Source organism: Belonocnema kinseyi, chromosome 8 (assembly GCF_010883055.1).
Source record: "Belonocnema kinseyi isolate 2016_QV_RU_SX_M_011 chromosome 8, B_treatae_v1, whole genome shotgun sequence".
NCBI lineage: Eukaryota > Metazoa > Arthropoda > Insecta > Hymenoptera > Cynipidae > Belonocnema > Belonocnema kinseyi.
Genome location: NC_046664.1, coordinates 10,280,659 through 10,296,584, shown reverse-complemented (window position 1 = coordinate 10,296,584; position 15,926 = coordinate 10,280,659). Strand labels below are relative to the sequence as shown.

The 15,926-nt window shown below is 30.2% G+C and overlaps 2 protein-coding genes across 3 annotated transcripts in view; both read left to right on the top strand.

The window, feature by feature from the left end:
* Positions 1-15,926, top strand: part of LOC117177891 (mitochondrial ribosome-associated GTPase 2) — a 51,351-nt gene that overhangs the window by 7,608 nt on the left and 27,817 nt on the right. The window lies entirely within an intron of this gene.
* Positions 4,007-6,352, top strand: LOC117177893 (jerky protein homolog). The gene is made up of 2 exons (XM_033368964.1): positions 4,007-4,049; positions 5,538-6,352. Exons 1-2 carry the CDS (start codon positions 4,025-4,027, stop codon positions 6,320-6,322), a joined length of 810 nt encoding a protein of 269 aa, XP_033224855.1. The 5' UTR covers positions 4,007-4,024; the 3' UTR covers positions 6,323-6,352.

The following is a 15,926-nucleotide window of genomic DNA, read 5'->3' as shown; positions in this document are numbered from 1 at the left end:
GATGAATATTTTTCGAAATAGTTGAATTTTTACCAAAGTGTTCCAATTTTATCCAAGAAAGATTAAATTTGTTCTCAAACAGATGAATTTTTAATAAAAAACAACAGCTTTTTCCAACTTGAACTTTCATCCAGAAAAGATTTCAGTTCATTTTTCAGCAAAAAAATATAAATTTGAAACACAAAGTATATTTTATACGATATAGTTAAATCTTCATCAAAACGTTGAATTTTGAATAAAAAAGTATGACTTCGTAATAAAATAGTCAAATTCTCTACCAAATAGACGCATTTTAATTCAAGGCAAACTTTAAAAAAAATAATTAAACTTTCATCCAAAAAGAAAATTCCAGTTCGCCTTTCACTACCGAAATAAGAATTGTAACTAATGAGTTAATTTTCTGCTTAATAGTCAAATTTTGAACCAAAAAGTATGACTTTTTAAGAAGATTCTTAAATTTTCAACCAAACAGTTGCAGTTTTGTCAAAAAAAAAAAAAAAAAAACAACAACAACTAAAAAACTGAGAATTCTACTAAATCAGGTACATTTTTAAATAAAAAAGGGGATTGAATTTTCATCCAAAAAGGGTGCAATTGAATTTTCAAACAAACATACGAATTTTAAACAAAACTAAATTTTCTAGGTAATAGTTGAATTTTCAACAAAACAGTTGCACTTTTATCCAAGAAAGATGCAATATTTCTACTAAAAAATATGAAATTTTAATTCAAAGACAAATTTTCAGAAAAAATAGTTTTCATGCGAAGACAATAATTTAGGAGACAATCATTTAAGAAAATAATTTTTAAAAAATTCAGTGAATTTGATTGGTAGGGGAAAAATCAGGGATTTAGAAACAAATTCTTGCAACAGTCAAGGCATTTATTTATATAACTTTAAATAACTGACCAGCGGAAAAAAATTAAAAATTGGATATTTTTTTATTCTATTTATAGGAGAATTCTTAAAATGAGGTTTCATGGTAATCCTGGTATAATTTTCTTGTTAGTAATTTATTTGCATTGATTTTTTTTTTTTTTTGCAATAGCTTCCTCCTTAAGATTATCTTTTTAGTTATACATTTTATTATGTGTTTAGAAATTCCACAATTTTGTTAAAAATTTATCCTTTTTGGTGGAAAATACCACTTTTTTCGAAAAAGTCGTCTTTTTTGGCTGTAAATTCAACTATTTTTGTAAACAAATTTAGTTTTTCATTAAAATTTATATTTTCGTAAGTCAACTGAAATCTTTTGTGGATGACGTTTGTTTTTAAATTTGTCTTTTTAATGTAAAAATTCATCTATCTTAATGGAAATTCCATCTTTCTTTGATAAAAATGCAACTGTTTGGTTGAAAATTCAACATTTTTGTTAAAAAGTCATCAGTTTTCCAATTTTGTTTGAAAATTTACCTTTTTTTTTTGCAGAAATTAATCTTCTTCGCTTAAAATTAATATTTTCTGTTGGAAAATTCAACAGTTTAGTTGATCTTTTTTCTGCTGGTCAACTGAAAAAATTTTCTTAGTAGAAAATTAAACTATTTTGTTGAACATGTTTTTATTTTGATTGAAAATTAAATTTTTTACTAGTTAAATCATTCACTATTTTATTAAGAATCTTTTTTTTTGTTTTATTTGCAAATTAATTTCTTTAAACTGATAATTGAACTATTCCTGTTTAATATTTCATCATTTTTTAAATGAAAATTTATCTCTGGTTCATCATTATTTTTTCAACTACAAATTTAACTATTCAATTTTTGGTTGAAAATTCATGTCTTTTGTTGAAAATGTATCTTTTTTTTGTATAAATTAATCTTTTTTCACTTAAAATGCATATTTTTGGATTAAAATTCAACTGTTTTAATTGAAGAATCATCATTTTAGTTAAAAATTCATCACTTTGGCCCAAAATAAAGTTTTTTACATGTAATATTTTACTTGAAAATTCATGGGTTTGGTTGAAAATTAATTTTTATTGACTGGAAACTTTCATTTTTTGTTCAAAAATTGATAATTTTTTGTTCAAAATTCAACTATTTTAATGAAAATTCGACCTTTATAGTAGAAAATCGAACTATTTCGCTGAAAATTCATTAATTTAGTTTGAAAAATCGTCTTTTCGTTCAAATATTTACCTTCTTGTTTAAAATTTCATCATTTTGGCTTAAAATTCAACTATTCCAGTTGAAGATTCATAATTTTAGTTGGAAATTCATCACTTTAGATGAAAATCAATTTTTTTTAAATAAAAATGTAACTATTCTATTCATTGTTTAGTTGAAAATTCATCTTTTTTAGTTAAAAATTCATGTATTTTGTTGTAGAATCGTATTTTTTTATATAGAAAATGAATCTGTCTTGTTGAATATGTAAAATTATTACTTGAAAATTCATGACTTTTGTTGAAAATTAATTTTTATTGACTGGAAACTTCCATTTTTTGTTAAAAAATGGATAATTTTTTGTTCAAAATTCGACTATTTGAATGAAACTTCGATCTTTTTAGTAGAAAATTTATCTATTTCGTTGAAAATTCATTAACTTAGTTTGAAAAATCGTCTTTTCGGTATAATATTTACCTTCTTTAAAAATTCATCATTTTGGTTTAAAATTCAACTATTCCAGTTGAAGATTCATCATTTTTGTTTGGAAATTCATCACTTTAGATGAAAATCAATTTTTTAAAAATAAAAATGTAACTATTCTATTCATTTTTTAGTTGAAAATTCATATTTTTTAGTTAAAAATTCATGTATTTTGTTGTAGAATCGTATTTTTTTTATAGAAAATTAATCTGTCTTGTTGAACATGTAATATTATTACTTGAAAATTCATCAGTTTTGTTGAAAATTAATTTTTATTGACTGAAAACTTCCAATTTTTGTTAAAAAATGGATAATTTTTTGTTCAAAATTCGACTATTTGAATGAAACTTCGATCTTTTTAGTAGAAAATTTATCTATTTCGTTGAAAATTCATTAACTTAGTTTGAAAAATCGTCTTTTCGGTATAATATTTACCTTCTTTAAAAATTCATCATTTTGGCTTAAAATTCAACTATTCCAGTTGAAGATTCATAATTTTAGTTGAAAATTCATCACTTTACTTGGAAATCAATTATCTTACTAAAAATGTAACTATTCTATTTTTGGTAAAATATTTATATATTTTAGTTGCAAATTAATCTTTTTTAATTAAAAATTCATGTATTTTTTTGTAGAATCGTGTATTTTATGGAAAATTCATATGTTTGGTGGAAAATTGAACTATTTGGTTAAAAATTTATTTCCTCTTTGTTCAAAACGTAATATTTTCACTTGAAAATTCATGAGTTTGGTTGTAAATTACTTTTTTTTTTTAACTGAAAACTTAACTTCCATTTTTGGTTAAAAAATCGATAATTTTTTGTTCAAAATTCGACTATTTTAAGGAAAATTTGACCTTTTTAGTAGAAAATTTATTCATTTAGTTGAAAACTCGTATTTTTGGTAGAAAATTTACCTTCTTCTTTAAAAATTAATCTGTTTAGTTGAAAATTCAAGTATTCCAGTTGAAGATGCATAATTTTATTTGAAAATTCATTAATTTAATTTAACCTAAATATGCACTGAATTTCAAGTATAAGAAGATAAAATAAAGATTTGTTTTATTTTTTATTCAAATTTATGGACTTAGTTTGTCAACGCTTTTTAAATTAAACATATTACTGTCGAGACCCGTTTATCGCAATGCTTCTGAAATAAATGGGTCCCGTTTATCGCAGAATGCGGAGAACTTTCACTGACTTCCAGTCTCCCACCACTTCATTGGAAGGCAGACGCCTTTCAGTGAGAACAGCTGATTGGTCCGCTCGCCAGCGATGTGAGCTTGGTTGGAATTGTTTCCACGCGCACGTGCTAGATAACGTCGAATACGTATCCGTACATTTTTTTTTGACGCGATATACCTTCACTTTGTTGAAAATATTTTTGATTGAAATTTGTTTTTTTGAAGTGACAAAAGTTGAGTGCAAAGTTTGAAATGGAGAAAAATACAAGGAAAAGTGGTACGTAATAGAAAAAATACATTATTTTTACGCATTATTTGGAAAATATACTGTATTCGCAATAATTTTCTATTTCACATCCAATTTTCTTGTACAACTTAAATAAAACGAATTTTGGTGCAACAGAATGTTAGTATGTGCATAATAAAAGAAGAAATTTCAAATTATAGAATAATTATAATGTAAAATAAGTATAAATATAATGTATATGTAATGAACTTACGTATTGGTATTATATTTTGTTAAAAGCGCATTTCACTTGGTTGTAAATTAAGCTTTTAACGCAAAAATTTAACTATTTTATTGAAGTTAAAAATTGATCTTTTCTAGTTATAAAAATTATACTTTCTTGGTAGAAAAGTAACACCATTGGGAAAACTATTTGGTCTTTTTGATTGAAAATTTAAATATTCTATTTTGGGTAGAAATTTATCTTCCATCCCTTGAAAATTTTAGTATTTTGTTGAAAATTTGTCTTCTTGAATAGAAAATGTTTCTCTTCTGTTCAAAATTCCACTGCTTGGTTGAAACTTAATTTATTTAGTTACAGATTTATTATTTTAGTTAAAAACTAATTTCTTTGCTTTTCATTTAAACCGTTTTATTGAAAAGTATTTTTTCGTTATCAAACATTTATTTTTTAACTTAAAATGCATCCCTTTTAAAAAAAAAAAAACCTTTTCCGTTAAAGGGTCATGGTCGTAATTGAAAATCTATCTTCTTGGTTAAACATTTCACTATTTTGTTGAAAACTCGTATTTTTGGTGGAAAACTAATTTTTCAAATTGAAATTTCAAGTTCGCCAGTTAAAATGTCAACTATTTTGTTAAAAATTAGTTGTTTTTTTTTGCTTGTTATAATTTAGTTGGTTTAAAATGAAAATTGAACTATTCCTTCTGAAAATTTAACCATTTTATTTCAAATTACATATTCTAATTAAAAGTTAACTCTTTTAAACTAGAATATTTAACTAATGCAGTGGAATATTCCATTATTTTAGTTCGAATTTTTTTTCTGGGTAGAAAATTTTCTCTTTGGTTAAAAGTTCTACTATTTGGTTATAACATAATTTTTTTCATTATTAGATTCATCATTACAGTTGAAACCTTATTTCTTGAGTTGTGAAATTAGCTGTTTTTGAAATTAAAGGTTTTTCAACTGAAAATGTAAATTTTCCATTTTTGCTTAAAAATTGATCTTTTCAATTGAAAATATATTTCATTTGTTCAAAACTCGTCTTTTTGGATTAAAAGTTAAATTACTTTGGTAGATATTTATTTTTTGCTTTTAAGTTCAAGAAATCTGTAGGAAATGAACTTTTTGGCTGTTAAAAATTCATATTTCCGGGTTGAAAACTTAACTATTTCAGATTTTTTGTTTTTAATATTCATTACTTTAGTAGAAAATTTAACTATTTATTTGAAAATTCCTTTTTTTGATTAAAGATTAATTTTCGGGTTGAAACTTAAATTGGTTCTTTTTTTGCAGAAAAAATTCGAAAACTACCAAAATACAAACAGTTAAATTTAACGAACAAACTAGCAGTGATCAAGCTTTCGGAAAGTGGGAAAAAAACGTCTTCTATTGCCAGTCAGTTCAACGTTTCCGAGTCAACGATTGTTCGAATCGTAAAAGATAAGGAAAAATATTTGTTGCAGTCGCCAAAAATGAAATTGTTCAAAGATAGGACAAGAATTGACAGTGGCAAAAATGCTGACCTAGAAAAAGTTTTATTTGAATTGATAAAAATGAAACGCAGTTTGGGCGTAAACATTTCTGGACCTGTACTTCAAGAAAAAGCTTTATCCATAAACGAGCAGCTTGGTGGATCACCAGAATTCAGGGCGAGCAAGGGTTGGTTGGGAAGATTCAAAAAACGGTTTGGTATTCGCCAACTTAGCGTCCAGGGTGAAAGACTGTCAGCTGATACCGAAGCAGCTGAGGATTGCACTTCAACAATAAAGAACCTAATTGAGGAAGAAGGCTACCCTTTGGACAACGTTTATAACGCTGACGAGACCGGATTGTGCTTCAAAACACTTCCGAAAAACACGTTGGTCCTACTGGCCGACCAGAAACAAGCTCCAGGTCACAAGGAATCAAAGGAGAGATTGACAGTGATGAATTGTGCAAATGTGACAGGCAGTCACAAAATTCCACTTTTGTTAATCGGGAAGTCACAACGTCCACGATGCTTCAAGAATGTCACGCACTTGCCTGTGGTTTACAGAGAACAACCGAGCGCTTGGATGGACAGTGAGAGATTTGCGTAGTTATATCTTTAAAAAAATAATGAAATCTTCAAAAAAAAAATCCTCAAAAAAGGCTTTTAATAATTTAATGATCGCATCTTATTATAGGTAATATTTTCCTTGATTGGTTCAAGAATGTATTTATCGCAGCAGTAAAAGAAAGGAAGCCTGGAGAAGAAGAGAAATTTCTTCTCGTACTCGACAACGCACCGTGTCATCCACCCGCGGAGCAATTGAATGCGGTAGATCCGCAATTTAAAGTTTTTTATTTGCCGTTAAACGTCACGTCTGTTCAGCAACCTATGGATCAAGGCGTTATCGAGTGCATGAAGCGCAATTATAAGAAGATGTTTCTCAGAAAATTAATCATATCTGATTCCGAAGCACCTGATTCAATAACAAGTTTTCTCAAAAATTGGAATATGCTGGATACAGCCTCCACAGTTGCTATGGCTTGGTCACTAGTGCCACCATCTGCCATAGCCAAATCTTGGAAAAAATTGATGGGCGAAAATGCGCTTTCTTCAGATTACATTGAGGAAAATGCGGAGATCACTAGCATGGTCAATAATATTCAAAGCTTGAGCACTGTTTCCGAAAAAGAGATTCAAGAATGGTTAAAAGAAGACGAAAAAGCACCTGCATGGCAGGAGCTCTCTGATGCAGAACTTGTACGCAAGTGTACTGAAGCAAACAGTATTCAGGTATGAATTATTGACATTTAAACTTAGAAGATGTTATAATATTGAAAAATGCGGTGCAAAAATAACGTTTGTAATATTTCCTGTAGGACCAGGCTATAAAAAATGAAGCAATTGAGGCAAACGTCAAGGACGAAGATGTGCAAAATGATTTCGAATTGGAAGATATGGGCCTCGAGAATGAAGTTGACTTGAAACATTTGTGCAAATGTTTCAAAACATTCAAAAATTGGTATGAGAAGAATTCCGAATGTACAAAGGAAGAATCCTCGAATTTAATGCATATGTTGTCTGTACTAGAATCTAATGTATACGAAGAATTTTATTAAAAAAAAAAAACGGTTGGAAAACATATTTGTGTAGTTTATCAAACTTGTACCTCTCATTTTTATTATCTAAGTAACAGTAGTTTCGAATATTTTTTAACTTTCGACATGTTTTGCATTTTTATACATCATTTTTTAATTCTTGCTTTTATCATACGTTTACAATGTAAAAATATTGAAACGTAATAACGTGAAAACTTTATCATTACAATTTTATATCTACTATAAATTTAATTTGCAAAATGTCATTTGCATTGAATTTTAAATATGTCATTGATGGCATATCAAGCTGATATTGCTCCGTTTAACGATCTTTGTATTTGCAATGTTCAGTTTAAAATCAAAATTGGGATCTGAAATACTCGAATGCGCCACCTGGTGACAGAATCGGAAATGTCTGAGCGTAGGTAAATTTTGACAGGAAGTATAGGCGAATATACGAAAATCGAAGAGCAAAGTGTTTTGTTCTTTGTACGGTTGATCTTCTACTGCTCGAAAGCAAGAAACTGTTCGGTTTTTCTGAAATGTAAATAAACTTCTATTTTTTTAAAAATATGAAACATCTTATAGTACATTTACAGCATTTACTGATAGTATGGTTCGAGAAATAAAACAGAATAAAGTAAAAAATGTACGGAATTCAAACGGATTTTCAAGCTTGTTCCACTGAAAATAAAAAAGTTTGAAGAAAAAGTTATAATCGTCGTCGAGTATTTATCGTTTTTATTCTTCAATGATTTTTCAGCATTCCGAGTGAAAAAAATCAGAGCAGGTTCTAAATAAAAATATTATTTTATGTACAAATATATCAACATAACCTCAAATTTGAAAAAAGTTACTGCGCTGATTTGTCATTTCATGTTGATATGAATTGAATTTTGCATTGAAATGTCGATAGTTAATATTACATTTTAAATGTTTATGAGGGGGAAAAATGGAAGAATTTACCATTTAGACAACAAGAGTTTTTAAATTCGAAGTTTGCAAACAAAATGCAATAATAGAAACTGAAGTTTTATTTTCCACCTCTTTTCCGCAAAATAGAAGGTGTCCTGCATGTAAAATTCTTTCTCCTTCTACGAAGTTCTTACATGCCAGTGTAGATTTTGTGAAATCGCAAATTTGAGCTATTGTTACTTTCATTTTTAAGGTTTGAGACTAATTTTCAATGTTTTTACATGAGCCTTATGAGAATAAGGCTTCTACCTACTGTCGCCGGCTATAATGCTTTTGCCGGAAGTGGTGTCCTCAAGATTTCAAATCCCAATAGTCCCGCCTTTTCAGCTATTGGCTTACCGAGAGCCGAGAGATGTGAAAGTAAAGAGTGGGGGTAAGAATACCCGGCGATATCCAACTCGCATTTTGACCTGTTTCGGTTACCCCCATCAATGCATCCAGCGTGTTACCCCTCGCTTGCTTGTTCTCGCCTGGGATTACATCGGTTATCGCCCAACTCGCATTGATACTTGCTTAAGTGTACCCCCACCACTGCTACCCGTAACTTGCTTTTACCCTGTATATCTCGCATCGAATTAGCGGCGGGCGCCGGGCATACCTGCCATATTGAAATTAGTATCCATTGTACTTCCTAGGAAAAAAGAACAGATAAAAATCGAGTCGGTTTGAATTGCGTATCTGTCATTTGCAGATTGAAAGAATGAAAATTCAATGGGTTGGCCACATTTTTAATCGGTCACCTGAGAGCGGTGCTTTAAATCTGCCATTCCACATTCGTTAAAATGCTTAGTGAATAGACTTGAATGAGACTGACTAACCTGAAATAATTCCTATGGGCATTCTACGATTCATTAATGTGCACGCGAATGGATTGAGATTCAATTTGAAATGGAGTTCTTAAAAGATCACAACGAATAGTAAAAATACGATGCACACACAGCAAACTTCAATAAACGTGAATTTACCAATTGTATGTCACTTCAGGTCATGTTTAACTGAGTAGAATACAGAGATTACAATTTTAAAGAATTAATTCTTTCGAATAAGAAGTATGAAGTATGATTAGGACAATTCTGATTAAACAAAAATTAAAGAAATTCAAGTTAAATGATGTTGTTATATATTATAACACAGGCACACAAAAAAAAGTCCACGGAGGCGACCTTTGGGGTTCTATGGGTTTTGGGTCGCTGATTCCGAATCGTTTGTCGGTTTTTTTTCCAGATCAGATCGATTTCAAGGTCATTTGAAGGTCAAATGAAGAAAATATTGCTGAAAAAATCTGAAAAAATTCAGACATAGGTTTTTTAGCATGCTGAATCCGAATCCGGCGTCGTTTGACCTTCATTAGTTCAAGATCAACGTCATTTGAAGGGCAAACCAACAAAATAACCTCAAAAAAATTTGTAAAAATTTATATATAAGTTTTAATAGTCGTAGAATCAAAATCCTAGGTCATTTTGACCATATCTAGTATTTTCAAGGTCATTGAAATATGAAAATAACAACCCATATATCGAGTTTGATAGACCTTCACCAATTCACGTATAAGCTCATAATAAGATCAAAAAATTAACAATCCCTCATAAACAATTACGATAGACATATTTTTTTGTATCAAATTGTGTTCATGTTTTCCGCTCATACCGTACTCTCTTACTATCAAATGATCGACGTAACGGTTTTTTTCGCTTTTTGCCTGTAGTTTTACACTCTCTTTTCAGTGACCAGCTGTAATCAGCCATCATAGCGACATCTCATCTGCCTTGATAGCGCTTTTCTATTTCTTTTATGGCTTGATGGAAGCGCTCTCCTTGCTTTTCACTGTAATCGCCACAATTCTCTGGGAATCGATCCAGGTGATTATGCAGGAAGTGCAATTTGTATGACATCAGGCACCCCATTTTTCCAAAGTTCTTAATCATTTTGGCTACTATAACTTTATAATTTTCACTTCTTTTACTTCCTAAAAAGTTTTTCACAACTTCCTTAAAACTGAGCCATGCATCCCTTTGAATTTTTGTCATTGTCTTTGGAAATTTATCATCTTGTAAAAGTCTCCTTATTTCTGGACCATCAAAAATTCCTTCTTTCAACTTGGCATCAGATTTATGTTGAAACTTCTTTTCCAAGTATTTAAAACATCGACTATTTGCATCTAAGGCTTTCACAAATTGCTTCATGGCACCTAATTTAATACTCGTATGTAATGGAGGAATCAATACTTTTTTTGGATCAACTAGGGCCGATTCAATGATATTTCCTTTTCCTATTTCAAGTGATTTCCTTTCAGCCCACTTATGATTCGTGTAATGTTTTTCACGATCTCTACTATCCCAAAGGCACAAGAAACACGGATTCTTTGTAAATCCAGACTGCTGTCCTAGCAACATACCTGAAACTTTCAAATCACCACATATAAGACAATTATATGTTTTGTATTCAATGGCCTCTAGAAGTTTTTTAAGACTAGTGAAGGATTCTTTCATTTTGTAGAGTGTACGACAGGTACTGCGGCATATTGATTTGTGTTGTAAAGTATTACAGCTTTTAAGCTTCTTTTTGATGAGTCAATAAACCGTCTCCAATCATCATCTTTATAAGTATTTGACTTAAGTTCTTCCATCAGTCCTTTAATATTTGAACAGTATACTAATTTTTCTTCATCAAACACTTTTTCTTCGAAATACTGCTTAAAATTCTCATTTCTTTTTCTATAAAACGTTACTTTCGTACCTTTTTCTAATAAATTTTTACTTTTTAAAACTGAAGCTAAATGTTACGCAGCATCTTTAGGTAGTCCCAAATCTCTTACGAGAACATTAAGTTCGGACTGTGTAAATTCTTCAGCAATTCTATTGCTTACTCCACCTGGTTTATAAACTTCATCAGAGCTTTCACTACTATCGCTTTCATATTCATCTTGATTTTCATCATCGGTCTTAGTGCTTTTGTCATCATCATCATCATCATCTTTAGATTCAATTGATAAATTTTCTATACTATCAACATCAACCTCATCAATCGTTTGAGTTCTCTCAACGGCTTTTTTTACTGATCCTACCTGGCCGTATTTAAGATTATGTAAATTTTTATTATTATACCCACGGATATCGGTTTTACAAAAATAACAATCATCTTCGTTGGATAGCTCATTCCATTCTGTGGGTTTAATGAAGATCAATTTAGAATCGTATTTAGTTTTTTTTACAGATAGAAAGCATTTTGCGACAGTTATTGCAAATAATATCAGGAGCCCAATCTCCCGAAACTATATATCTAAATTAAAGCATTCTTTGTATATATTCCGAAAATTTTCGTTGAACGATCGTCGATCGTTTTTGTTCGGAATAAATGTTCCACAAATGAAGCAAAATGCGTTAACATCTTTCGGGCACACGTGTTTAGAAGATGAGGTTGAAGGTTTGTTTAAATTTTTCATAGTTTTATGTATAAACCCGCTCGACAGGGATCCTGGTCCGATTGCAGGTGAGTCTGCCGTCCTGGAGGTGATAACCCTTTTACCTCTTCAGGGCTAAGTAAAAGGGCTTTTCGTCTTTGACGAGGACAATGTCAACTCGTCGACGAACACACTACGGCATCATCCTCACACCCTGTCGACCCTCTGTAAGGCAGTGCACTTCCACTGGCATCGGTACCCCGACTAGCGTATGAGTGAATCATTCTACACATCCCCTTACGGGGCAGTTGTCATCGTCACACGACTAGTTGATGCAACAGGTGAAAAAGAATCGATTACATATTCGAAACATCTAGACATCCGCACATCCACACATCCATGCATCCGCAGATCCACACATGCACACACGCAAACATTCACTCATAACCGCAAATACATGTGGACATTTAAAAAAAATGTATTTTTTACCATATTGGGGCAAAAAGAACCCACTTCTTTTTTAAAGATATACCATTCTTATGGGTACAAAGCTTTCTCTTTCAAGAAATCTACAGCAGCTAATATTGATAAGAAAGTATACTGCCTTACTTTCAAAAAATTCACAACAGCTAATTTTGATAAAGATAAATTAATATTTCCAGTTTCTATATAGACGAAAAACTAAAGGTGATTTTAAATAATTTTTTAAAACATTTTTTCAACAATACCTCATTGATTAGACCTTCAAATGATCTTGACCTTGAACTCATGAAGGTCAACCGGCACCGGATTCGGATTCAGCATGCTCAAAAACCTACATTTGAATTTTTTCAGAATTTTTTAGCCTTTTTTCCGAATTCGACCTTTAAATGACCTCAGATAACCTTCAGATAACCAGATATGATCAAATCAACCTTGGATTTGTATTCAGCGACCCTCAAAACCTATATATAAATTTTTACAAAATTTTTTGAGGTTATTTTGTTGGTTTGACATTCAAATGACCTTGATCTTGAACTAATGAAGGTCAACCGACACCGGATTCGGATTCAGCGGGCTAAAAAACCCTATGTCTGAATTTTTTCAGATTTTTTCAGTAATATTTTCTTCATTTGACCTTCAAATGACCTTGAAACCGATCTGATCTGGAAAAACCGACAAAAGATTCGGAATCAGCGACCCAAAAACCATACAACCCCAAAGGTCGCCTCCGTGGACTTCGACTTTTTTTTGTGTGCCTGTGTAATTTAAATCATTCAAATTAATTTTTTTTTTAATTAAAAATTTTCTATCGAAACTATTGTTCCTCTATTGGTTAATGCTGATTCATAATTGCTATTGAATGGGTATGAGAAAAAAATTACGTGGCCAATTAAAAAAGCCGGTTGCTCATTTGAAACTCACTCTAACCTGTGGGCAAATGTCTGGATTTCCAGTGACAGATACGCTATTCAGAAAACCTCAAAACCCATTCAAATTCAAGTGAATAGATTTTTGTTTCCTGGGATTCTAATCCCTTTTTATTTGCAATGATCCTTCATAGAATGTCTATATATTACTCTAATTTGGAAAGTTTAGAATTTTAATTTATTCTGTTTTGATGTCTTAAACTTAACATTAAAAACTTCGCAAATTTTACCATTTTTAATGTTTTAAATGTACTATAAATTTAAAATTAGTGTACTATCAATGCTTTTAATTGGAAATATTTTACATATTATTCACTTTTTTAACGTTTTCGTTTAAAAATATATTAACCTTATGATTTTGAATTTCAAAATATTGTACAATTAGGCTGATTTAATGTACACACACACACACATATATATATATATATATATATATATATATATATATTACTTCCTTTTCCGAAATTGCACTAAGAGGGCGCCACATTAGCCAACCAGGAAGGATAACTTGGTGCAGGCACACTTTTTGTGAAACTTGATAATTAACTACTTTAATAGACGTAAATTCAATAATAATCATACGCATAGGGTAGATAAGATATTGATTTACGTGCTTTATATTATTTTACTACAGTTTTCAACATTTTTAACTTTTAACAGAGAGCTTTTTGTAACATGTGCGCCACATTACCCGCCGTTCTCCTACATATCCTTTAATAAAGTTACTTTCACAAATAAAAAAAAATCTGGCCGCTACGCGGACACATTCTCATGATGCGCTGCGCGCGCTGCTCGTAAGTTTGAGCGCGCCTAGGGCGCGAGACTGTTGGTTCTCGCGCTTCGCGCTCGATGATGCATTTATCTCGTACTTCGCTTCGCAAACATTTTAAAATTAAGACTCAAAGAATCCACCGCTGTAATTTTTTGATTGTGAATTCTCTTTCGTTAAAAGATATTAGTGCGAGAGTTTGAGCGCACCTACGGAATGCGACTGATAGCAATCGCACTCCGGGCTTGGTCTTTGCATTTCTCCTGCATTCGTACACAGACCTTTTAAAATCAAAGGTCAACGGACCGACAACTGTAATTTTGTGATTTTGAACTCTCTTCTGTTAAAGCTCTTTCGGCTTTAACGAACACATTCTCATCACGTATCTCGTGCTTCGCACTCGATTTTGTCCAACATGTCAACTTTTCTACATTACACACAACACTTTTATATAGAATATACATTTTTTATGCCTAGGATTGCTTATTAAAAAAATTGCAAAATAAAGAGCAAATTGTATTTAAGATGATTATTTTTATATTTGTTTCTTATGTTGCTTTAAATTGGATTCTTACCTGCGCTGAAAAATGTATCATTCCAATAAATGTATATCATTACAATTCATAATCCTCTTTCGTCTTTTCTGTCCTTTTTCCAAAAATTTAATTTTTTTATTTTTAATCTTATTTTTTACGATTAAAAGAAACTCTACTCATTCTATCGAAAAATGATTAATAATAAATTTATAGATCTTTTTAGACGAACAACTTTTGTTTGTTAATCTTAGTTCATACCTTGTATCGTTTTTTTTTCAAAAAAATTCAATATTTTTATTTTGAATGTTATTTTTTACGACTAAAGCAAAAACTACGTATCCTATCAAAAAATATAGCTCTTTTTTGGATGAAAAAGTTTTGTCTCATTTTTTTCGTAGCTTGTGTCGTTAGTCCAAAAATGTCTTATTTTTTTTATTATTAATGTTGTTTTTTTACGACTAAAAACAAAAACTACGCGTCCTATCGAAAAGTGATTCATTATAAATTTGTAGTTCTTTCCAGGGCGCACAATTTTAGTTTTTTCATTTTTTTCGTGTCTTGCATAGTTTGACCAAATTAAAATAGCTGTTATTATAGTCTTGTAGGGGTTTCAAACAGAAACGTTTTTCTTCTCTTGACTTTTTTCACATGATACGTTGTTTGGCTTAAAATGTTCATTTTAGTTGATTTTTTTTTTATTTTGAAAATGCTCTAACTCTGATAATTTTGGAATTTTGAAAAAATGTGGTTTCAAAAATTTTTGGTACGATCAAATTTTGAATTTTCGACCAAATTGAAAATGTTGTTATGATCATCTTGTAGTGTTTTCAAAAAGGAACATTTTTCTTCTCCTGACTTTTTTTCATATAATGCGTTCTTTGGCTTGAAATGTTCATTTTAGTTTGTTTTTTTGGATGTTGAAAATACTCTTAACTCTGATGATTTTCTTTTTATAGAAAAAAGTCATTAGAATAAATTGTTTCGGTTTTTGAGTACTATGAATAAACGTTCATAGAATTTTTATATTTTGAAAAAATGTGATTTCAAACATTTTGAAAACGCGATCACTTTTTGAATTTTCATCCAAAATAGCTGGTTTACGAACTTGTTCTTTCTTTTTAGGACTTTAAAAAGTTTGCCAAAGCAGAATCCAATCTGATCAATTTTTTTAAAGTTATCGTGCCTACAGAATACAGACTACAAACAGACAGACAGACAAACACCTTCGTAGAAATCGTTTTTTCTGGCTCAGTGGGTCTCAAAACGTGGAGATTTGATGAAAACCGACAAAGTGAAATTTTACTTTAAAACCAATACCTTCTCATTAGGATGAGAATGTAAAAAATTGTTTAATGTTACATATATTTAGATATTTACTCTGATTTCATTTTTTTTAAGGTTTAAAAAAATTAGATTTTGTCGTAGAAAAAGAGAAAATATTGAAATATTGCAGGATTTTTTAAAATTGATTGTACTATGTAGTATACAATAAAATTAATATTAGCTATTTTTGAAATACTCAAAAAT